At 47.6% G+C, this 25,136-nt stretch overlaps 1 protein-coding gene across 4 annotated transcripts in view; it reads right to left on the bottom strand.

Moving 5' to 3' along the window:
• Window positions 1-25,136, bottom strand: part of CD99 (CD99 molecule (Xg blood group)) — a 50,905-nt gene that overhangs the window by 15,236 nt on the left and 10,533 nt on the right. For all 4 annotated transcript variants that reach the window (XR_004437328.1, XM_033212478.1, XM_033212394.1 and 1 more), the window contains exons 2-8: window positions 14,347-14,379; window positions 11,299-11,346; window positions 9,599-9,643; window positions 8,882-8,950; window positions 6,634-6,681; window positions 5,154-5,204; window positions 931-1,044 (exon numbers count right to left, since the gene is read on the bottom strand). Coding sequence is in view for 3 of the 4 variants with exons in the window: in XM_033212478.1 (XP_033068369.1) it covers window positions 931-1,044; window positions 5,154-5,204; window positions 6,634-6,681; window positions 8,882-8,950; window positions 9,599-9,643; window positions 11,299-11,346; window positions 14,347-14,379 (408 nt within the window). In the remaining variant the exon portion in view is untranslated. The remainder of the gene's footprint in view (window positions 1-930; window positions 1,045-5,153; window positions 5,205-6,633; window positions 6,682-8,881; window positions 8,951-9,598; window positions 9,644-11,298; window positions 11,347-14,346; window positions 14,380-25,136) is intronic.

The raw sequence follows: 25,136 nt of genomic DNA on the forward strand, positions 1-25,136 counted from the left end.
TGCTGACTGGCCTAGGAGGACTGCAATGGTGAGTACGTGCTCCTCCTAATTCCCCTGTAAATTTTAGTCCCGACCCAAGAAACTTCCCAGGTCCTGGGTGCTTGTAGGTTTTCAGTACTAACAGAAAGGGATTCCACAGTGCTAGTTTTTGTTTTTTGAGATGGAGTCTCGCTCTGTCGCCCAGGCTGGAGTGCAGTGGAGTGCAGTGGCACAATCTCGGCTCACTGCAAGCTCTGCCTCCTGGGTTCATGCCATTCTTCTGCCTCAGCTTCCCGAGTAGCTGGGACTACAGGCGCCCACCACCACGCCCGGCTAATTTTTTGTATTTTTAGTAGAGACGGGGTTTCACCATGTTAGCCAGGATGGTCTCGATCTCCTGACTTCATGATCCACCCGTCTCGGCTTCCCAAAGTGCTGGGATTACAGCTGTGAGCCACTGTGTCCGGCCTTGTGCTGGGTTTTAACTTAACTCTCCTGGGTGAAGAAAGGACCGTGGCAGCCCCCTCGTCACGGCTCTCCTCCTAATGATGACATTGATTATAAATAACAAGGCAGGAATCATCAGAGCTAAGTGTCTTCCACCTTTGCTCTCTGCAGGGAAACTTGTGGAGGCTTTCCTGCAGGACTGTCTCTAGCCCCCGCAACAATTCCTCCGCGTACGTACCAACCATTTCCCACTTTGCAGACGTAAAAAACCCAAGCACTGCAGCAGTGAGGAACTTGTAAACCTTCTCACAATGAAACACAAGGCAGAACAGCCCTGGAATCAAAGCCAGAAGGTCCGACTCCAAAGTTTTAGCGGTTTCACGAACCATCAGCCATTGTGCACCTGTTTCGTGCCAGCCCGAGTCTGGTTTCTGCCTTTTAAAGAAAGCACAGTTTTCCCATCAGCAAGGCATGAAGGAGCGGCACCAGCGGGGCGAGCCTTACCGTTTTCTTTGAAGCACAGCTTCTTTTTCTGGTAAGCAATGAAGCTAGAGATGGCTCCGGCCACGGCGACCACGACAGCCCCCACAATCCCGGGGATCACACCTGGGGCGTCCGCTACAGGAGGAAGCACACAGTATCATGACTGAGACACGCACGGTGCAGAGATCCCAGGGAGCAGTGGCTGGCAGAGACAGTCAGTCTGAGAGCACCAAGATCCTCAGAACATCTCAGTCACCTGAGCTGACCGATTTGCAAAAGGAGCACGCCGAGAATGGTACACGGGAAGGCAAAGCAAGGCACAGCCTCCCATCGCCAGTCGTGCTGGGCAGACCTGGTCGGACCGTGGAGGGACTGGAGCAGGGAGAAAAGAGACATGAAGAGAGGCCAGCGAGGTACAGGAAGCAGCTCAGCAGAACCAAGGCAGAGACAAAGAAAGACAAAGACCGATGGAAGGAGAGAGCTGGGTCTGGGCGCAATGGCTCACGCCTGTAATCCCAGCACTTTGGGAGGCCAAGGCGGGTGGATGGGTGGATCGCCTGAGGTCAGGAGTTCGAGACCAGCCTGGTCAACATGGTAAAACCTGTCTCTACAAAAAATACAAAATTTAGCTGGGAGTAGGGGTGGGCGCCTTTAATCCCAGTTACTAGGGAGGCTGAGTCTGGAGAATCGCTTGAACCCGGGAGGCGGAGGTTGCAGTGAGCCGAGATCGTGCCACTGCACTCCAGCTTGGGTGACAGAGCAATTCACCATCTCAAAACAAAACAAAAAAGAAAGAGAGAGCTGGACATCAAACCTGGAGGAAAGAGCCCAGGTAGGGGCAGAAGATGAGGCAGCAAAGACCTGCAATGCTTGGTGCTTTGCCATAGCGTTCTGTATCGTTAGAATGTTCCTTTTTCACCCCCTGAAAACAGCTTTGGGTTTCAATGCAAATATTTTAAATCCATCTCTATTTAATTATTATTACTGTTTATTATTCTGAGATGGGTTCTTGCTCTGTCAAACAGGCTGCAGTGCAATGATGCAATCATAGCTCACTGCAATCTTGAACTCCTGGGCTCATGAGATCCTCCCACTTCAGCCTTCTGAGTAGCTGGGACTACAGGTGTGCACCACCATGTCTGGTTAATTATTGTGGTTTTATAGAATTGGGGTCTTGCTATGTTGCCCAGTCTGATCTCGAACTCCCAGCCCAAAGCAACCTGCCTGCCTAGGCCTCCCAAAATGCTGGGATTACATGCATGACCCACCACACCCAGCCTATTTTTTTTTAAATGTCATTCCAGCAATAATTCTTTTTTGTTTTTGGGAGACAGAGTCTTGCTGTGTTGCCCAGGCTGGAGTGCAATGGTGCAGTCTCGGCTCACTGCAACCTCTGCGTCCCGGGTTCCGGCTAGTCTCCTGCCTTGGCCTCCCAAGTAGCTGGGATTACAGATGTGTGCCACCACCACTGGCTAATTTTTTTTTTTTTTTGAAATGCAGTCTTACTTTGTCACCCAGGCTGGAGTGCAGTGGCACGATTTCAGCTCACTGCAGCCTCTGCCTCCCGGGTTCAAGCAATTCTTGTGCCTCCCAAGCAGCTGGGACTATAGGTGCCTGCTACACGCCCTGCTAATTTTTGTATTTTTTGTAGAGATGGGGTTTCACCATGTTAACCAGGCTGGTCTCAAACTCCTGATCTCAAGTGATCCACCTGCCTTGGCCTCCCGAAGTGCTGGGATTACAGGCGTGAGCCACCACACCTGGCCTAATTTTTGTATTTTGTGTAGAGAAGGGGTTTCACTATGTTGGCCAGGCTGATTTCGAACTCTTGGCCTCAAGCAATCCTCCCGCCTTAGCCTCCCAAAGTGCTGGGATGACAGGTGTAAGCCACAGCGCCCGGCCGATGAAGAGATTCTTAATTCCAAATGCCAGATGTGAGCTTTAGAGGACCCTTCTCCAGATAGAATCTTCTCTGCCCTCTATGACGGGGAAGGAGAATTGTCTGACTTTCAGCAAAAACACTGGCTCCAAACATGGTCTGTGGGTGGTGTGTTCACTTGGCCAGTCTTTTTTTTTTTTTTTTTTTTTTTTTTTTTGAGACGGAGTCTCGCTCTATGGCCCAGGCTGGAGTGCAGTGGCCGGATCTCAGCTCATTGCAAGCTCCGCCTCCCGGGTTCACGCCATTCTCCTGCCTCAGCCTCCCGAGTAGCTGGGACTACAGGCGCCCGCCACCTTGCCCGGCTAGTTTTTTGTATTTTTTAGTAGAAACGGGGTTTCACGGTGTTAGCCAGGATGGTCTCGATCTCCTGACCTCGTGATCCACCCGTCTCGGCCTCCCAAAGTGCTGGGATTACGGGCTTGAGCCACCGCGCCCGGCCGGCCAGTGTTTAATATGTGCAGGACACAGTCATGTCATGGAAAGATTTTTCAAGCTTAACGACCCCTCCCTGATGAAGTGGCCTAGTAAACATGAACTCTCCAGAAGGCCAAGAGCGACGGCCTGACATAAACATGCCAGACATGGGTTTTCTTAGCTATTTTTTTTTAATGACCTTATAGTCCCAGGTGAGGGCTACAGACAGATTACTACCTCTTCAAAGAAAGCCCAGAATTCAAGAACTGTATCCATAAAAATAATAACTACCTAAAACAAGGGTAGACTACCCACTTTTCTTTTTCCACAAACATTCGTTGCGTATTTTAAGAATTCACATTTTATCAGTGATTAAAATGGCAAACAGGTGTTAAAATCTTTGGCCAAATTAGTATCTCTTCTGCCAAAGAAGTTGCTTAAAACCAGGCATTTTGCTAGAAGCAAAGTCCCTGAGAATTTTAGAGATATGAGATACTAAAATACGAAGCTATTGTCCTCGCCCCTCCCTCTCTTCTGTCTCTCCTCTCTCCTTCCCTCTTTCCTTCTTTTCCTCCTTTTCTTGTTTCCCTCTCTCCTTCCTTTCCTCCCTTCTCCTTCCTTCCTTCCTTCCTTTCCCCCTTCTCCTTCCTTCCTTCCTTCCTTTCCTCCTCCCTTCTCCTTCCTTCCTTCCTTTCCTCCTCCCTTCTCCTTCCTTCCTTCCTTTCCTCCTCCCTTCTCCTTCCTTCCTTCCTTTCCCCTCCCTTCTTCCTTCCTCCTTTCCTCCCTTCTCCTTCCTTCCTTCCTTTCCTCCTCCCTTCTCCTTCCTTCCTTCCTTTCCTCCCTTCTCCTTCCTTCCTTTCCTCCCTTCTCCTTCCTTCCTTCCTTTCCTCCCTTCTCCTTCATTCCTTCCTTTCCTCCCTTCTCCTTCCTTCCTTCCTTTCCTCCCTTCTCCTTCCTTCCTTCCTTTCCTCCTCCCTTCTCCTTCCTTCCTTCCTTCCTCCTCCCTTCTCCTTCCTTCCTTCCTTTCCTCCTCCCTTCTCCTTCCTTCCTTCTTTCCCTCCCTCCCTCCCCTTTCCCTTCCCTCCCTCCCCTTCCTTCTTCTTTCTCCTCCCTTCCTATTTTCCACTCCCTCTGTCTTTCTTGTCCTTCCTTCCTCCCTCCCTCCTCCCTCCCTCTTTCTTTTCCTTTCTTCCTTCCTCCCACCCTCCCTTCCTCCTCCCTTCCTTCCCTTCCTTCTTTCTTCCCTTCTTTCCTCCTTCCTTCCTTCTCTCTCCATCCCTCCTTCCTTCTTTCCTTCCCTCTTCCTTCCTCCCTACTTTCTCTTACCTCATTTTTTTTGTCTTTACAGTTTTAAAAGGAATTCTTTCTGTTGTTATTTTCTTGTCCCATCTAAGGGAAAAGGTTATGAAAAAGGAGACAGGAGATACATCACCGGCACTTTCATGGAGAACACAATGCCTGTTACAGCCAGGGTGGGAGCGATCCACATTCCCACCTCCCACCTCGTCACTGACGTTCTCAAGGGCCAAGCGCAACCGAGGATGCCGCGTCACAAGCTTCTGATCGTTAGGGTGAGTGTAGGAGCTTTAGTAAACACAAGGACAAGGCTAAGCATGATGTAGGGGTCAGATCGCCAGCCAGAGCATCATGGGCAGATGACCAAATGTAAAATCTGGGTCACGTGGGCACCTGGAGCAGGGCTGGTTTGCTGGGGGGACTTCTGCGGCTATACCACTTGGGAGCACTTGGCACGGAACACCCGTGTCTCCTGCCAATAGCTTCAGGAGGCCAATGCCAGTGTAGTCCACCAGCTCTCAGACATTCTGCTTCCCTTCCCCAACACCACGTGGGAGAGACAAGAAGAAAGATGGCAGAAGCCAGGTGCACCTACCCTCCTCCCCTTCTTTCCTGTGGCTTCCTCCACCATCACTGCCTCCTTTTCCTGCAACACAAAAGCAACGTCTGCTGACAATCTGCACCTGGAAGATTCGGGATCAAGGAAAAATTCACAGCCAGGACCATAAAGAGGCTGGGGTCCTGCTTCTTACACTCTGTGGGGGTACATGTTACCCAGCTATAGAGCTGGAGTCCTGCCTATTACACTCTAGGGGTGCATGTTACCCAGCTACAGAGCTGGGTGATGCCTGTTACACTCTAGGGGTGCATGTTACCCAGCTATAGAGCTGGAGTCCTGCCTATTACACTCTAGGGGTGCATGTTACCCAGCTACAGAGCTGGGTGCTGCCTGTTACACTCTAGGGGTGCATGTTACCCAGCTATAGAGCTGGAGTCCTGCCTATTACACTCTAGGGGTGCATGTTACCCAGCTACAGAGCTGGGTGCTGCCTGTTACACTCTGTGGGGGTGCATGTTACCCAGCTACAGAGCTGGGTGCTGCCTGTTACACTCTGTGGGGGTGCATGTTACCAGCTACAGAGCTGGGGTGCTGCCTGTTACACTCTGTGGGGGTGCATGTTACCCACCTACAGAGCTGGGGTGCTGCCTGTTACACTCTGTGGGGGTGCATGTTACCCAGCTACAGAGCTGGGTGCTGCCTGTTACACTCTGTGGGGGTGCATGTTACCCAGCTACAGAGCTGGGGTGCTGCCTGTTACACTCTGTGGGGGTGCATGTTACCCAGCTACAGAGCTGGGGTGCTGCCTGTTACACTCTGTGGGGGTGCATGTTACCCAGCTATAGAGCTGGAGTCCTGCCTATTACACTCTAGGGGTGCATGTTACCCAGCCACAGAGCTGGGGTGCTGCCTGTTACACTCTGTGGGGGTGCATGTTACCCAGCTACAGAGCTGGGGTGCTGCCTGTTACACTCTGTGGGGGTGCATGTTACCCAGCTACAGAGCTGGGATGCTGCCTATTACACTCTATGGGAGTGCATGTTACTCAGCTACAGAGTTGGGGTGCTGCCTGTTACACTCCCGGGGTACTCTGAGAACCTGTACTCCCAGGCATTATTTCGTTATTCTTAGGGCTTTAATATTCACATTCCTTAAATTACAGAAAACAGCCCAATAAAACGAAGCTGAAACAACACTAGCTATTTGCAAGAATACACAGGTGAATGGATGGGTGAGGAGGTGGTGAAAAGGGCCCGTTCAACAGGCCCTGTCCCTCAGAAAAGTGGGGCAGCTGCCTGGGCCCTGAACTCTTCTCCCAGAATCGACCCTCTACGGGGCAGCCTTTACTTCCCACATCCTTGAAGCCTCAGCAAACGGGCAGTTCCCACAGAGATGACTGAACATTTCACTGTGAGTTCCCAGAGGGCTGAGAGTTTAGACCCTGCAGTGATTCTGCAGAGCAGGTGGGCATCATGGGATGGAGAGAGAAAAGAGACAGAAAACAAGGTAACTGTACCTTCTCCACCTGAAACGCCATCCGCAAGGTCAGCATCTGAGAAGCTACCTAGGAAAGAAAATACAGCATCATCTGTCAACCTGGAACTCCTCCAAGGGTCTTCACGTCTTAGAATAAAGGAGAAACTCAGGAAAACCAGCCTGTTCATCAACATAGTGAAACCCCATCTCTACTAAGAATATAAAAATTAGCTGGGTGTGGTGACAGGTACATGTAATCCCAGCTACTTGGGAGGATGAGGCAGGAGAATCACCTGAGCCCTGCAGGTGGAGGTGCAGTGAGCCAAGATGGCGCCGCTGCACTCCAGCCTGGGCAATAAGAGCTAAACTCAGTCTCAAAACAAAACAAAACAAAAAACCATAAATAAAGTGGAAAACCATGAGCATAATATTGCACGCTGGCAATATTTAATGTCTGTAAATAAATGAAGAAGGTTTATAAATCAATAATGTCATATCAGAATATAAGAATAAAAGGCAAAGCATACAATACACAAAATAAGAAGTACCCATGGCCAATGGATGCAGGTTGTTTTTTTTTAAATTTTAGAAGTAAAGTCATGAAACCAGGAGAAAGTTGACAGAACATTTCACACTATTTGCAAAGGTTTCCTAGGTGATAACTAATATTGGAGATGGTGTGAAGACAGAGACATGTGCACACACCCCTGGCATCAAAATAAATTGCTAAAATTCTGCAGCAAATTAAAAACCAGGTCAAAAGCTATACAAGTACTCATACACATTGATCTAAATAATTGGAACGCTAGAAATTTCTTCGAAGGAATAAAAATAGTGCATAGAGTTGACTCAGATTTGCTTTGTTAATTCATAATTCTAAAACGCCAGAAGAAACACAACACTTTCAGAATTAAAGGAAGTATATAATTATATATGTAGTATGTAATAATTATATATGTAGTATGTAATAGTACATGATTATCGGTAAAAGTCATACGATAGAAATGATTATGTGACATGAAAAAATGTTCATGGAATATCAGTAAGCAAAAAGTAATGTTACAATGCAGTATAAACAAAAGACTTGGAACTTTGCTTAAAATGTATTTCATTTAGATTAATATATACGCTGGGTGAGGTGGCTCGTGTCTGTAATCTTAAGAGATTTGGGACGCTGAGGCAAGAGGATTGCTTGAGGCCAGGAGCTTCAGACCAGCCTGGGCAACATACTGAGACCCCATCTCTACAAAAAATGAAAAAACTAACTGGTCACGGTGCTGTGTGCCTGTAGCCCCAGCTACTTGAAAGACTGAGGCAGGGGGATCTCTCTAGCCCAGGAGTTGGAGGCTGTGGTATGCTCTTATGTTTAATATGATCACACCACTGTACTCTAGCCTGGACAACAGAGTGAGACCTTGTCTCAAAAAAAAAAAGATACATAAAATACTAGCACTAATCGTCATCAAAATGTCAACAAGATGTGAACATCATTAATATATTTGTGTTAAAAATTAAATATGTAAACAAAAAAACCCTAAGCATATAAACTTTCGACAATCATTCAGCTAAAAAAAAAAACTGGTGCTATTCAAATTACATTGAAAATGCTGTAATATGTCAGAAAATATTTTTTTTCTTAAATATTTAAGGGCAAAAAGATTTAAAACACACTAACTTCTCCATAAGGAATGTGTATGCCAATACTTTCCTCTTTATCAAGTCTATATTTAAATTCTTGTATTCAATTTTTTAGAAGTTCCATAAGATGGAACTTGGAAGTAAAAGTAGCAAACTAGGCCAGGCACAGTGGCTCATATCTGTAATCCCAGCACTTTCGGGAGGCCAAGGTGGGCGGATCACTTGAGGTCAGGAGTTCGAGACCAGCCTGGCCAACACAGCAAAACCCTGACTCTACTAAACATACAAAAATTAGCTGGGCATGGCAGTGTGTGCCTGTAATTCCAGCTACTCAGGAGGCTGATACTGGAGAATCACTTGAACCCAGCAGGTGGAGGTTGCAGTGAGCCAAGATGGCACCACTGCACTCCAGCCTGGGTGACAGAGCAAGACTCTGTCTCAAAAAAAAAAAAAAGCAAACTAAAAATAAAATCCAAGCTGAATATCTATTTTTGAAAGGTACATTTTCCACTACATGAACACGGGCATTACACTGCACAGGCAGTCAACGGTAAGCACACACTCAGCTGAAATCACCTCCTCTCCGCTGACATAAGTATCACTGAATTCTGAACAACATGGAGATAGCCCACAGGGTCAGAGACTCTTACCAGAGGAACCAGCCTGGTCAGGGTTTGGATTTGGCTTCGGCTTGGGTGGGTTCGGTGGTGGTGGGTCGTCTGTTTGTGAAAGATGAGAATTGCAATTATAAGTGCCTTGCAGTAAAGAAAATGAAACATCAGTTTACATACAGATGGTTCCCTCAACAGAAATTGGACCTTGGCCTTTGTCCTGGTGGGGATACCCGTACACACAGCCTCCTGCCCATTTCCTCCCATCAACTTTGAGCCACAGTTCTTAATTTCAAGTATGTTCAATAAAAATTAAAGCGGGTATCCACACCAGCTGCAGAATTTCTGGGGCCAAAATAAAAAGGTGGGACCCATTATTCAAATTCTGTTAAGTATTCCAAGATGGCGGCACCAGAACAGTAAACCAGTATGGTGCCCATGTCAAACCAACATGCCATGGGGTCCCATGCCACTGCACAGGTCACATGCTCATGAGGCCAGCCCTGGCTAGGGTAGGCACATTTGTCTCATGTCCTTCCAAAGGCTGTAACAGTTTTAAAATAAAAGCACATGTACTGGTTGTAAAGAAAAACCCAACGACAACAGCAAGAACAAACCAACACACCTATTCCCTAGGTTTCCACTGTGAAAGCTGGCTCCCTTTATAATTTAAATGGGAGAATTCTCTCTGAAATGATCATAATTGGGTGATAATAAGCAGGCCAGCAGCAGAAGAGATTAAAGGATAATACTCACCATTTCCTCCATCAACAACAGCATCTCCTAAGTCAAAGTCATCCCCTAAAAGAGGGAAAAAAGCAGTTAATACCAAATTTCAAAGAGAAATGAGGAAGGAATGATCGTGAACAGATCGAAAAAACACCACAGCCCCACATTCCTGAATACTTTTCTGAATATCAGCTTGAGCAGGATCTCATTAGAAAAAGTGAATTCCTGACCATTTTTACATCACTATTCTCTCAGACGAAGAGAGTAAAAAACAAAGACAGACACAGAGAGACAAAGAGCTAGGAGAGAAGCTCTCAGAGGAGGGGCAGGGGAGAGAGAGACAGAAATAAAATAATTTATAAATGAATTGTGTTGCCTGGACCAAGGTGAAATTCCAATTCTGCCTGCATATGATTTTCTCCTGTTGACTCCCCTTCCCATCACCCTCTCCTCCCAGGTCCCTAGCAACTTTGGAAAGGCAGACCCTAAGAGAAGGGGACAGATGACTGTGATCAGATTTAGGCTAGAGGGTGTCTAAAATGCGGCTCTGGCAACCCACATGTGCTCTGCAACGGACGTGACAATTCACCATGGCCTCAGATCTTGTCTTCTAGTATGAAGAATGATTTTGAAAACCCAACTAAGATGGAGGAATGGTTGCTGGCATCCACCCAACAGCACGTACTGAGCCATCCTGAGTCACGTAGGGGGGAATTTCCAGCCCCTTCCTCCAGGAGACTGTGATAGTACAAATCCAGACGTTCAACACCTACTCATTGGGTGCTGTCTGCACGACTCCATAGTTCAAGGATCTGGGGACACGGGGTCCCTTTGCTCATGAGCTGACACTCTAGACAGGAAGTCCAATAAGGAAGTGGATCTATTAACGTTTCATATTAGAAAACTCAAACGTGCTACGACAAGACAGTGACGCCGGAAGTTAGGGCATCATTTTTACTCTGTTTATCCACCAGTGGGGTTAACCCTTGGACAATTCCATCACATGGCCCTTGTTTCTGATTTTTGTTTCTGACTTTCGTTTGAAAGAACAGCACTGAGAACAAATGAGGTGTGTGCCCACATGTTGAGAGATGAGGTGGGGGAGGTCTCAGCACCAAATGCTTTCTCTCCCAGGAAGCAGAAATCTAAAGACAAAGACCAGGTGTGGTGGCTCACGCCTATAATCCCAGCACTTTGGGAGGCCAATTGCCTGAAGTCAGGAGTTCGAGACCAGCCTGGCCAACACAGTGAAACCTCACCTTGACTAAAAATACAACAATTAGCCAGGTGTGGTGGCTGGTGCCTGCAGTCCCAGCTACTGAGGCAGCTGAGGCAGGAGAATCACTCGAACCCGGGAGACGGAGGTTGCAGTAAGCCAAGATCACACTACTGCACCCCAGCCTGGGAGACAAGAAAGAAAGAGACGCCATCTCAGAAAAAAAAAAGGGGGGGGGGAGAAAATCTAAAGACAGAGTAACTCAGATCCTTAGAATAAAAGCACCCGGAGATACTGTCCCAATGACCCCAAAACATTTCACATCAGCAACCATTCTCTCCCTGGAATCACTAGATGCAAGTCCACAACCTAACACAATTCCAGCATTAACCAGACTCCACCCGGAGCACTCCAATCACTTCTCTCTTCTTTCTAGTTGCCTAAGTCCCGTCCTGCTGTGAGAGAAAATGATTTGTTTTTTCTTTGCATACTAGGAACAAGTCCTTCTCACCAGCACTGGGCTTCTTGGGCGTTGCAGTGGGTTTCTTGTCTTCATTGTCTAAAGAGAGAAGACATTTTAGTCAGTAAAAGTTGCAGCTGGGAAAACAAGTGTCAACTCTTTTGTGGTTAAGGCTGTTTCATGTTCTTGGAAACAGTTGGAGAATGTTTTTAGCATTGTTTTTTCTCACCAGCGCAAGTGGGCTGAGCTTTACAGGATGACTCTTGAGCCCAGAAGACAGGCACAGAGGCTGCTACCGGCCATGGTTTCCACAGAGACCAGGGGCCCCTTCTCCACTTTTCTTTTTTTTTTTTCTTTTTTTAGACCAAGTCTTGCTCTGTCACCCAGGCTGGAGTGCAATGGTGTGGTCTCCACTCACCGCAACCTCTGCCTCCTGGGTTCAAGCAATTCTCCCGCCTCAGCCTCCCGAGTAGCTGGGTTTACAGGCGCATGCCATCACTTCCGGCTAATTTTTTGTATTTTTACTAGAGATGGGGTTTCACCATTTTGGCCAGGCTGGTCTCGAACTCCTGACCTCAGGTGATCCACCCACCTCAGCCTCCCAAAGTGCTGGGATGACAGGCGTGAGCCACAGCGCCCAGCCCTTCTCCACTTCTTGACATTCAATGGGACTGTGACCGAGATGTAAGCCAGAAAGGCAGGAGAATGGCAAAGTTAGGAGAAAAACTGCCCTTTCAGAGCCCAAGATCTGTGCATGAGAAGGAGACACCGGATTGATGGTTGAAAGGCTGTTCACATTTCTCATATGACACACACTTTTGGCTCCGTCAGGCCTCTGCCTAGGCTGCCCCCTCTGGGAATGGAAGTCAATCAGGCAAATCTGGTGGAGGTTTTAAGACTAAGGGCACCTCCCACTGCAGTGAACACCTGTTCCCAAGGGCCAAGGAGGGGTAGGTGATCAGGAAAGAGATGATCCCCATTAGCACTGTTTTTCTCAAACCATCGGCATTGCACCACAGGACATAAAATTAAAAGCTGGCCACGCATAGAGGCTCACGTCTGCAATCCTCTCACACCTCAGCACTTTGGCAGGCTGAGGTGGGAGGACTGCTTGAGCTCAGATGGTCAAGGCTGCAGTGAGCCAAGATCCCACCACGGCACTCCAACCTGAGCAACACAGTGAGACAGTGTCTCAAAAAAAAAAAAAAAAAAAAAAAGTAAAACATAAAAAAGTGAAGAGGGTGGCCAGGCTTAGTGGCTCATGCCTGTAATCCCAGCACTTTGGGAGGCAAAGGTGGGCAGATCATGAGGTCAGGAGTTTGAGACCAGCCTGACCAACGTGGTGAAACCCCATCTCTACTGAAAATACAAAAACTAAGCAGGCATGGTGGTGCATGCCTGTAATCCCAGCTACCTGGGAGGTGGAGGCAGGAGAATCACTTGAACCTGGGAGGTGGAGGTTGCAGTGAGCCAAGGTCGCGCCACTGCGCTCTAGCCTGGACGACAGAGAGAGACTCCATCTCAAAAAAAACAAAAACAAAACTGAAGAGGGCTGTCCTGGGTTGAAGAGCATTCCTCCAAAATCCACATCCACCCCAAACCTCAATAGGTGCTCTTATTTGGAAACAGGGTCTTTGCAGTTGTAATTAGTTAAGATGAGGTTATAACAGATTAGGATAGGTCCTAATGACTGGTGCCCTTATAAGAAGGAAATTTGGATACATGGAGACACAGGGAAGAGACCAGTGTAGACAAAGGCAGAGCCTAGAGTGATGCGGCCACAAGCACAGGGACGCCTGCAGCCCTCAAAAGCTGGGAGAGGCAGGAAGGATCCTCCCCTAGAGCCACCAGAAAAAACTGGATATAACTGCAGTGGATTGAGCAGTGGTTCCCCCAAAAGACATATCTACATCCTAAAGCCTACAACCTGGTATTGAGACTTTATTTGGAAATAGGGTCTTTGCAGATGTGCTTGAGAAGGATCTTGAGATGAGGTTATCCTGGAGTATGGTGGCCCTAAACCCAATCACAAGTGTCCTTGTAAAAGAAAGACAAGGAGACAGAGACCCAGAAGAGGAGGCCCCATGGAGAAGGAGGCAGAGACTGGAGTGATGCGGCCACAAGCCCAGGGACACCTGGAGTCCCCAGGAGCTGGGAAAGGCAGGAAGGACCCTCCCCTAGAGCTCCCTAGAGGGAGCATGGGTCTGTCTACACCTTGATCTCAGACTTGTGTTGTCCAGGTCTGGAAGATGGTAAATCCCTGTGGTTTAAGCCCCCGGTTGGTGGTACCTTTTTATGGCAGCCCCAGAAAACAAATACAAAGGGATGACAAGACCCAGAAGCAGATAGAGTGATAAGACAGATTCCTTCAATTCCTTTTCCCATGCCCTTCACCGAGGGCTCTGGGTGAGGAGCGGGAGACAGGAACAGCTGCAGAAAAAGGAAGGAGTGGCCCCATGGAGACAGCAGGTGCTGATTTCGAGAGGGAGGACGCCAGGACTGGACGCCCCTCTCTCCGGGGGGACCTCCATTTGCTCACCTCTCTAGCCCCTTCCCCAAGCACCTGGCAAGTTTTCACTCGGCCTTTGACCATCACAGGACTGTGAATTATTCCACCAGGGTGGTTCGTTTATCTTAACGAGGGCATCTTGCTTTTCCTTGTCATCTATGAATCTAGTTTTTATAATAAGGCAGATGGACACACACAGGCGGACCTCCTTCACTGCACTTTGTCTTAAGGTGCTTTGCAAATACTGTGTGTTTTACAAACGGAAGGTCTGCAGCAACTCTGTGCCAAGCCAGACTCTCAGCATCATTTTTTCCAACAGCACAGGCCTTCCTGTCTCTGTATCTGCATTTTTTAGCAATAAGTTATTTTCAATGAGAGTATGCTGTTTTTAGAAGTAATGCTATTGCATACTTAATAGATTACAGCCAAGAGTAAACATAACATTTATATGTACTGGGAAGCCAAAAATTGCTATGACTCCCGGTACTGCAGTGTTCTAGAACCGAGCCGGAAATGTCTGGGATGTGCCTGTGTTTACTATGTTAACATAAAATATTGACAGGATTTAAAAAATTGATGTTGTTACTCACCAGGAAGGGCATCAGATAAATCGAAACCATCATCTAAGAGGGAAAAAAGAGTCAAATTAGAAACAAGAAAAATAAAAATAAATTTGAAAATTATAGAGATAAAAAATGATAGGTGATTTTCTTGACTTTTGTGACATTTAAAACAGCAACGTAAAAAAATTTACAAGGTGCTGTGATTTCTCTTTTCATTCTAAATATTCACTTTCATGCCTAAAAGTAAGAATATGTTAGCCTAGGTTTTAAAGAAATGATGACCTTCAGGCTTAGTAGAAATTAAAATAGTGGGAAAATGTGATCATTTTGTGTATTATTCTTAAAAGGCAGTTCCTTTGAAACAGAGGAGTAACAATTTTGAATATGTACTGAAAAGAACATGGGGAACAAAATTCTCTATTCTTTATTGGCAACTTTCCTGTAATTACAAACCAAAATATAGTAGAAACACTAGACAACCCAGAAAGACACATGCATTATGCATTAAAAAAAAAAAAAATCTCATGGAATCTCACAGAATGAGGAAACTGTCATGCTCAATTATTGATAGGCTATCCTGTTTCTACAGTTTTTTTTTTTTTTGAGACGGAGTCTCGCTCTGTCGCCCGGGCTGGAGTGCAGTGGCTGGATCTCAGCTCACTGCAAGCTCCGCCTCCCGGGTTTTACGCCATTCTCCTGCCTCAGCCTCCGGAGTAGCTGGGACTACAGGCGCCCGCCACCTCGCCCGGCTAGATTTTTGTATTTTTTTAGTAGAGACGGGGTTTCACCGTGTTAGCCAGGATGGTCTCGATCTCCTGACCTCGTAATCCGCCCGTCTCGGCCTCCCAGAGTGCTGGGATTACAGGCTTGAGCCACCACGCCTGGCCTCTACAGTTTTTAATTACAAGAATGTCAATGCTACTTCAACGTGGCCATGTCTGGCACACTGAAGAAAAGCCAAATTCAGGAAAATTTGGAAAAGTCGACTTGGACTGTTTGGTTAACTGGAGGAAGAGTTAGGATAATCGTCAACATCCCCACTCCTCAGCACCAAAAGCGTACAACATCTCTCAACCGTCAGGAAGCACCTGGCGGTGGGTGCTGAGGGGTCCAAGAACAACCCGCGGGAGCCCTGTGAACAACAGAAGTGTGTCCAGTTCCACAGCAGGTGCGAACGACTGGGCTATGCTCCTGTGTGTATAAATGAAGTGTGCATGCATATGTCACAGGGCTGTGTGTGTGTGCGTGTGTATGTCTATTTGGGCATTTGCAGTGCAAATGTATGTATTTGTGGGGTTTGTGTGCATGCATGGGGTGTGTAGGTGGGTTCTGTGTATATGTGTATGTATGTGTTGTGTGTGCATATATACAGGCGCATGTATGAGTGGGTCTGCATATGTGCATATGTGTGGGCGTGTTTCATGTAACTGTGGAGGTGCATTTTGTGGGTTTGTGTCTGTGTGTGTGTGCGCAGTATGTCAGTGTTTTCTGTGTGCATATGTGTCAGTGCATGTTCGTGTAGGTTTGTGTGTGCATATGCAGGTGTGCGTAGTGTGTAGGTGCTTCTGTGTGCCTATGGATAGTTGCATGTATGTGTGGGTTCTGTGTGCAAATGTGTAGGTGTTATGTATGCATATGTGTAGGTGCATGTATATGTGGGTTTGTATGTGTATGTGTAGGCGGATGTAGTGTGTATGTTTTTCATGTGCATGTGTGCAGTTGCATGTGTGTGTGCTTGTGTCAATGTGTGTATGTGTGCAGGTGTGTGTGTGTGCATGTGGTGTGTGCATTTGTGGGTTTGTGTGTGCACGTGTAGGTGTGTGCATCTGTGGGTTTGCGTGTGCACGTGCAGGTGTGTGCATTTGTGGGTTTGCGTGTGCATGTGTAGGTGTGTGCATTTGTGGGTTTGCGTGTGCATGTGTAGGTGTGTGCATTTGTGGGTTTGTGCATGCATGTGTAGGTGTGTGCATTTGTGGGTTTGTGTGTGCGTGTGTAGGTGTGTGTAGTGTGCAGGCGTGTTTCCATGTGTGCATATGTGTAGGTGCATGTATGCACGTGCTGTGTGCACACATGTAGTTGTGTGCACGTGTGTGGGTAGGTGTGCATAGTGTGAAGGTGTGTTGAGTATGTGCATACAGGTAGATGTGTCTATGTGTGCTTGTATGTCTGTGTGTGTGTACTCATGGCTGCTTGTGTGCTCCTGTGTATGTCGACAGTAAGTAGAAAGTAGACTAACTCCTCGGAACAGCTCTGTGGGCCCCATGCCAGCAAGCAGAGTGGAGCTGTTTCCACAACCTCAGAGCCCTGAAGTGGCTTTTTCTACAACAGGACATTTGCCAGACATAACAAATGCCATTACAGCTCCTCCTGCAGCATGCGGCAGATCTTCAACGGTGGCAAGGGAGGATCCTGCGGAGCTGGAATAAACCGTAAGGCATGTACACACACACGCATATATATACGCATTCATGTTCATTTGTTTCCATAGGAATCTGTAACTGTACTTTTTGAAGTTGTATTACTTTTTCTTCACATCTTACCTCACGTATTTATTTGTGGCACACACAGTTCAAAGCTACTGTCTTAGGCATTTTCAAGCATGCAATGCATTCTTGCTAACCACAGTCACCCTGAGTACAGCAGACCCCTGAACTTATCCCCTCCTATCTGATGGAAATGTTGTACCCTTTACCCATCATTTCCCCATTTCCCCCACCCCTCACTCCCAAGCCCTTGGTCACTGCCATTCCACTCTGCTTCTATGAGTTCGATGTTTTTACATTCCACATAAGTGTGTTTGGGTCAGACAGTATTTGTCTTTCTGTGCCCAGCTGACTGCACTTAACATCATGTCCTCCAGTTCCATCCATGTTGGTGCAAATGGCAGGACTTCCTTTTTTTTGAGACGGAATCTCACTCTGTTGCCCAAGCTGGAGTGCCATGGTGCAATCTTGGCTCACTGCAACCTCCGCCTCCCGGGTTCAAGCAATTCTCCTGCCTCAGCTTCCTAAGTAGCTGGCATTACAGGTACCTGCCACCACACCCAGCTAATGTTTTGTATTTTTTGTAGAGACGGGGTTTCACCATGTTGGCCAGGCTTTGTGTGTGTGCATCTGTAGGTGTGTGCATTTGTGGGTTTGTGTGTGCATGTGTAGGTGTGTGCATTTGTGGGTTTGTGTGTGCACGTGTAGGTGTGTGCATTTGTGGGTTTGTGTGTGCATGTGTAGGTGTGTGTATTTGTGGGTTTGTGTGTGCGTGTGTAGGTGTGTGCATTTGTGGGTTTGTGTGTGCATGTGTAGGTGTGGGACACAGAATTCCACCCTCACCATTTTCTCCTCAGGTGACTAACCCTTAAGACAGCTTCCCAAACACCACCCCACAGAGAGTAGGGAGGAAAGGGGGGTGACCAGCTCTTGATTTCATACAAAGGTGGGCCCTCTGAATCACCCATGATCAGGCGTTCACTCCCTGGTAAAATCCGGTACTGCAGACACCTCTGAGGCTAATTTTCCAGGTGTGTGAAAGGATGCAGTCCCCCAGGTGTTTCAGGGAGGCAGTCCCTCAGGTGTGTGAGGGATGCAGTCTCCCAGGTATGTGAGGGAGGCAGTCTCCCAGGTGTTTCAGGGAGGCAGTCCCCCAGGTGTGTGAGGGATGCAGTCCCCCAGGTGTATACAAATGCACATGCTACTGGCTTGAAGCCTCACGGGGAAGCAAACCCAATCAATGATCATGATTCAGTAAAGGAATCTCTGTAAATGAAGCTGTCGTCTCCTAACTCAGTCCACTGGTCTCTTTATTTCCTAGGACTCATCTCCCAATTCATCACATTCCCTGAGCTTTCAGGTGGTAGGCAGGAAATTGTGGGCTCACAGCAGACACCCCCACTTTCTTTTTTGCTCCTGAAAATGACTTCCGGGGCTACAAATGTAAAGAAAATACCATCAAAACCCACCCAGCAGGAGCTGCAACCATGCCCTTAGAGAAGGAGCCTGGTGGAGAACTCAGGTGCCCATGTTGAACGTTCACGGTGTTCAGCTTCTCTGCAAAACTGCAAAGAGACCACACCCTCAGCAGAACCCCCTACTGCCACTGTGGTTTCCACCCAGCCCTCTCAAAGCTCCAGATGTTTTGGGGACAGGGCAATGACTCATCAGGACAAGGCGGAACGGACCACAGATGGCATGAGTCAGTCTGACAAGACACTTTCTACTGATTCAAACCGTGTTTTCTTTTTCACATCAGCCAGGCAACTCGAAAAACAGGATGAACCTAGAGTGAAGTCCCTGAGGCCACATGGGGTGTGTGAGTTCCTCCAAAATGTGACCAGGGCTTGCACTATGTAGGAATGCGCTCCACCGTGGCAAACTCAGGAGGAGAGCCGGTACCTGCGTTCTCTTTTTTCTGTTTTTTCTTTTTCTTTCTTTCTTTTTTTTTTTTTTTTGAGGCAGAATCTTGCTCTGTTGCCCAGGCTGGAGTACAGTGGCACGATCTCAACTCACAGCAACTTCCACCTCCTGGGTTCAAGTGATTCTCCTTCCTCAGCCTCCCAACTAGCTGGGATTACGGGCATGTGCCACCACATCCAGCTAATTCTTGTGTTTTTAATAGAGATGGGGTTTCGCCATGTAGGCCAGGCTGGTCTCAAACTCCTGGCCTCAAGCGATCTGCCTGCCTTGGCCTCCCAAAGTGCAGGGATTACAGGTGTGAGCCACTGCGCCCGGACACTTGGGATATCTTAAAGCCCATCATCACAGCATTCAGGTGTTTCACATAAAATTAAAAGTTATCTGGGCGCGGTGGCACACGCCCATAGTCCCAGTTACTTGGGAGGCTGAGGCAGGAGAAATGCTTGAACCTGGGAGGTGGAGGGTGCCGTGAACCAAGATCACACCACTGCACTCCAGCCTGAGTGACAGAGTGAGACTCCATCTCAAAATAAATAAATTAATTAATTAAAAATAAAAATTAGGCAGTTCCAAGATTCTTATAACTTTCAGATTTTCATAAGAATAACACGATCATTACATAGTAACAACAGCAGCCAGGGATGTCATTTATGCGGTGCTGTGTGTGTGCCTGCAGCATTCTCAATAATACTGTTAATCTTCATTAAGGGTGGGAGGATGAAGATCCCGCCACTGGCCTGGGTGTGCCTGCTGGAAAATGTCCGATTCACTCAGCCCCACCATCACCCCGGGGTGCTCACACCTGCTGATGGCCACTCCAGTACTCATCTGCTCCTGCTGGTTTTCCACGCCCTTTTCCAAAGCCCTCTAAACACAAACTTTCAGGACATTGTAGAAAAGGAGGAGGAGGGGCCGGGCGCGGTGGTTCAAGCCTGTAATCCCAGCACTTTGGGAGGCCGAGACGGGCGGATCACGAGGTCAGGAGATCGAGACCATCCTGGCTAACACGGTGAAACCCCGTCTCTACTAAAAAAATACGAAAAATTAGCCGGGCGAGATGGCGGGCGCCTGTAGTCCCAGCTACTCGGGAGGCTGAGGCGAGAGAATGGCGTAAATCCGGGAGGCGGAGCTTGCAGTGAGCTGAGATCCGGCCACTGCACTCCAGCCTGGGCGACAGAGCGAGACTCCGTCTCAACAAAAAAAAAAAAAAAAAAAGGAGGAGGAGGAGGTGCAGAGGGCACATGTGTGCTCTTTACTCATTGCTGAGTCTTTTTTTTTTTTTTTTTTGAGACGGAGTCTCTCTCTGTCACCCAGGCTGGAGTGCACTGGTGCGATCTCGACTCACTGCAAGCTCCACCTCCTGGGTTCACACCATTCTCCTGCCTCAGCCCGCCACCACGCCTGGCTAATTTTTTGTATTTTTAGTAGAGACGGGGTTCATCATGTTAGCCAAGGTGGTCTCGATCTCCTGACCTCGTGATCCGCCTGCCTCGGCCTCCCAAAGTGTTGGAATGACAGGCAAGAGCCACTGTGCCTGGCTCTTTTTTTTTATTTTTTTGGAGGTCGGGTGGAACCAGTCACATGATCTGCCCCTAAAAAGTTTCATTCTAGGTGTGATGGGCCTCAGGAAGGGTCCCCAACCTAGAGATAACTGCAGTACAAAGAAAGCTCAGAACGGTGCAAGAGAAAATGCCCCCACATTGGAGCGAGCACCAGAAGTCCTCCTGTGTGGGAACAGCAGGAGGCAGCTGATACATTTCATTTTACCATTTTATTCAGATGGTCGAAACACCCTTATTTTTCTGTTGCTTAAAACCAAATTGCTCTGGAATTATTGTTCTCTTTTTCAAGATGTATCATTTAACACAGGGGAGATGACTGGTCACAGGATACAAAGTCTCCATGAGACCATGAGACAGGAGAAATAACTTGAGGAAAGCTCAGAGACACCATGGCGACTGCAATTAGTAGCAATGGCTTGAATATTCGAAAACAACTAAAGGAGCCCATTCTTAAGTATTCTCACCACACAAAAAAGTGCTGGGAAGTCTGTGAGGTCATGCATATTTAAATCCATTTCACCATGCATACATACATCAAGACACCACGTGCAACCGCATAAATAGATACAATGGGTATTTATCAATTAAAAGAAATTAACACATCATTTAAAAAAATCTAGCTCCAAGGTCTTACCAAACATATTGTAAAATTACAGAAAAGAGCTTAATAGTGTCATAAATTGTTTCAGGAATACACTAGAGTATCATAGTCTCAGAAACACTCCAGTGCTGGGTCCAGGATGTGTGCCAGTGACTGAATATCTGAGTACAGAAAATACAAGTGCAAGGAATTATGGACAAGTACAAGGAACTCCAAGTTCACCGAACACCCTACACTTTGGATTGAACCGCTGAGTCCAGCATAATCTGTTCCCCCCATGGAAAGCTATGAACGCAGTGGGTGACAGTGGCCGCTGTGCCTGGAAACATTCTCTGCTGGTGAAGTATGGAAAGAAAAAGGGATTCGTGTTTCTAGCAATAAACTCATCTGTCTTCTGAGCTTGAAAATTAAATACAGGTGGCCGGGTGCAGTGGCTCACACCTATAATCCCAACATTTTGGGAGGCCAAGGTGGGAGGATCGCTTGAGCCCAGGAGTTCAACAGCAGCCTGGGCAACATGATGAAACCCCGTCTCTACAAAAAATGCAAAAATTAGACAGGTGAAGTGGTGCACAGCCGTGGTCCCAGCTACTTGGGAGGCTGAGGTGGGAGGATGGCCTGTGCCTGGGGAGGTTGAGATTGCAGGGAGCTGAGACTGCACCACAGCACTGCAGCCTGGGCAACAGAGAGAGACCCTGCCTCAAAAAAACAGGCAGGGTGTGGTGGCTCACTCCCGTAATCCCAACACTTTGGGAGGTCGAGGCAGGCAGATCATTGAGGTCAGGGGTTCGAGACCAGCCTGGCCAACATGGCAAAACCCATGTCTACTAAATTAGCTGGGCGTGGTAGCATGCACCTGTAGTCCCAGCTACTTGGGAGGCTGAGGCACAAGAGAATCTCTTGAACTCGGCAGGTGGAGGTTGTGGTGAGCTGAGATTGCACCACTGCGCTCTAGCCTGGGTGACAAAACGAGACTGTGTCTCAAAAAAAAAAAAAAAGAAAGAAAAAAGAAAAAAAAAATGATATGCAGGTGGTTCAACTGCATTATATGCAGGTGGTTAAGCTGCACACGCTTCCTTGTCTGGGGTGGCCTAAGGTACAAGGTATCACCTCGGCTTCATCCTAACTGGGACAACAGCACGAGGGTGTAGACGTGATGGAACAAGCTCTTTTCTGTAATGTTACAATATGTCTGGGAAGAAGTGGGAAACTTTCTTTTGTTCTTGTGCCATAATTCTGGGAATGTCCCCTGAGCTATGCCAAGTTTCACAAGAGGCCAAAGAACGGTGTGAATGTTTGGGCTGGGCTGAGCACACCTCACACCAGCAGTTCTCAGAACCACCCGGCCAGGGACCTGGGGAGATGTGGAACCCCAGGTCTCACCCCCAGACATCTTCATTCTGTGGTGTGGGGTGAGGCTCACGAGCCTGCATCTTTAACAAACTCCAGGGTGATGCTGAAGGACCCCGCCTTCAGGAGTTCTGGGGCTCAGAGGACAGTAAAGCAGGGCTGCTCGGGGTTCCCTGCTCTCTGTCCCAGTCACCGTTCCGCAGGCTAGCCCAGATCCCATTCCTACAGGAAACTGAGTCATTAGCCCCCAGTGCTAACGTGGAAACACCGGAAACTGACTTAGGGGCCTCAGCACTTTTTCCAACTTCATGCCAGTCACTCCTCGACTGCTGATCTCCTTTCAAAGTGGTCTCTGCCCTGCAGTTTTGGGCTTGCTCGAAATAAACCCTCCGCCAGTCCCAACTATTAGCAGTTCACGGAGCCCTGTGTGTCTCTGTAAAATGATGCAAGGCCAACACACACACACACACACACACATATTTAACGGCTCAGTTTGTTGACTACAGCTTTGTTATTCAAAGTAGTTACATTTTATAAAGTCTCAGCGAACACCGAATTAGTGAATAGTGAACTACTGCTCCTACATAAAGACAGGGTTGCGTTCCCAGAGGTCATCAACCAATCACTACCTAAGCGCGTTTTATGTGGGTTTCTGTTTAAAGACACCGTAGTGAATAGACATTGTGGAGTCACTCATATTGATCTCGAAGCCAACTTCACTATAACTTGTGCCTAAATGACGCTCATCAAATGTGTATTTTCCCCATGAGACTGTGCCAGCTTTCCTGTACTTAGGGACGCTAGTAGCATGTCAGCACTGACTTGGGGATATTTGAAAGCGCAAAATCACTGACAAAAAGCATGAAAACACAAACCACAGGACACTGAATAGACCCGAAAAGAACCCTGTTGACAGTATGCGCTGGCCTGAGAAGGCAGTGTCTGGCTTTGCTGAACCTCAACTGAGAACATGAGCTACTGAGAAGCTCAATTCTGGCTGGGCGCAGTGGTTCACGCCTGTAATCCCAGCACTTCAGGAAGCTGAGGCGGGTGGGTCACTTGAGGCCAGGAGTTCAAGACCAGCCTGGACAACATGGTGAAACCCCGTCTCTACTAGAAATACAAAAATTAGCCAGGCATGGTGGTGCATGCCTGTAATCCCAGCTACTTGGGAGGCTGAGGCAGGAAAATCACTTGAACACAGGAGGCGGAGGTTACAGTGAACCAAGATCATGCCACTGCATTCCAGCCTTGGTTACAGAGGGAGACTCCATCTCAAAAAAAATAAAAAAGAAAAAAGAAGTTCAATTTTTTTGCTGTTCTGTGCATGAACAAAATCGCCAAGGATAAGGAGAGGAACATAAAAGGTAACTATTGGGTCCTGGGCTAAATACTGCAGTGATTAAATAATCTGTACAACAAACCCTCATGACATGTGTTTACCTAAGTTATAAACTTTCACATGTATCCCCGAACCTAAAATGAAAGTTAAAAAATAAATAAATAAACATTTTAAAAAGGCCGGCTGCAGTGGCTCATGCCTGTAGTCCCAGCATTTTGGGAGGCTGAGGCGGGTGGATCACAAGGTCAGGAGATAAAGACCATCTTGGCCAACATGGTAAAACCCCGTCTCTACTATAATACAAAAAATTAGCCGGGCATGATGGCGCGTGCCTGTAATCCCAGCTACTTGCGAGGCTGAGGCAGGGGAATCACTTGAACCCAGGAGGCGGAGGTTGCAGTGAGCCAAGATCATGCCACTGCACTCCAGCCTGGCAAGAGAGTGAGACTCTGTCTCAAAAAATAAATAAATAAAAATAAAAATTTAAATGCCGGGAATGTTGATGTGGCGATGACAAATACATTTTAGCAAGTAGGCAAGTTCACAAATACAGAATCCTTGAATGATGAAGATTGCGTGTACATAGGTTAAAACAAGTTAATAACAGTATTTCTCATGGTGTCCAAAATATATCATTGTCTTTCTCAGAAAATTTAAAATCCCTTCCCCTCTGCAGCATCTTGTGAATTAAGTTGTTACACCATGGGACTGATACAGGGGTATCCTGGGCGTGCATTGGGGGGAGGGGGTCACAGAATTTGGGCCCCTCATCTGCCTCACTGGATCCTCTACCGGGCCATGAAAGCCTATTCCTTCTTTCTGAACCCGGAAAACTTCTATTCACCCTCAAGGCCCTAGGAGAATGTCACCTTCTCCAGGAAGCCCTCCATGATCCTCTCCCTGGCCAACCTGAAGCACTTTCTCACAAGCATTGCCAGAGGCGATTTGTAAGCACATTACAGTTGAAGGAGCACAGCTCCAGACCCCAGTTCTTCACTCCAGTAGCAAATTACACATATCTGTGGGGTTTTCCTAAGTCCTCATGCCCAGGCTAATTAAATCAGAAACTTTCCAAGGTGAGATGCAGGTGTCTATATTTTAAAGCCTACCCACGTGATGCAAACGTGTGGTCAACTCTGCAGGCAGGGACCTGTTACAGATTTTAACTTCCTTAATATCTCTTAAAATAGCTTGCCTCTTTTCTTCTATCTCCACTGACTTATCCAGGCTCTGCCAAAAATAGCCCCAGCCCCTCCCACCTGTTCTCCATGCCGTTATCCAAAGAGAGGCCTTCAGCAAGTTAAGTGTCCCTGCACAGTGGTCCGCGTCAAACCCTTCAGGGGAGCCTAAATCTGCACTCCTCAGCAATGGCAACAGAGGCTGCCCACCACCTGGCCCCTCCAGCTCCTCTAGCCTGAGATGAACTGTAGCTGCCCCATCATCACTCTTACTGCTTCGCTACCAGGCTGAGACACCCTTCCTCTTCCTTACATCTGGCTTGCTCTGCTCATTCTTGGAAGCTCAGTGTCCAGGGAGGGCCCCTCATGGGAGAACTC

This window comes from Trachypithecus francoisi, unplaced genomic scaffold (genome assembly GCF_009764315.1).
Source record: "Trachypithecus francoisi isolate TF-2019V2 unplaced genomic scaffold, Tfra_2.0 Contig00031, whole genome shotgun sequence".
NCBI lineage: Eukaryota > Metazoa > Chordata > Mammalia > Primates > Cercopithecidae > Trachypithecus > Trachypithecus francoisi.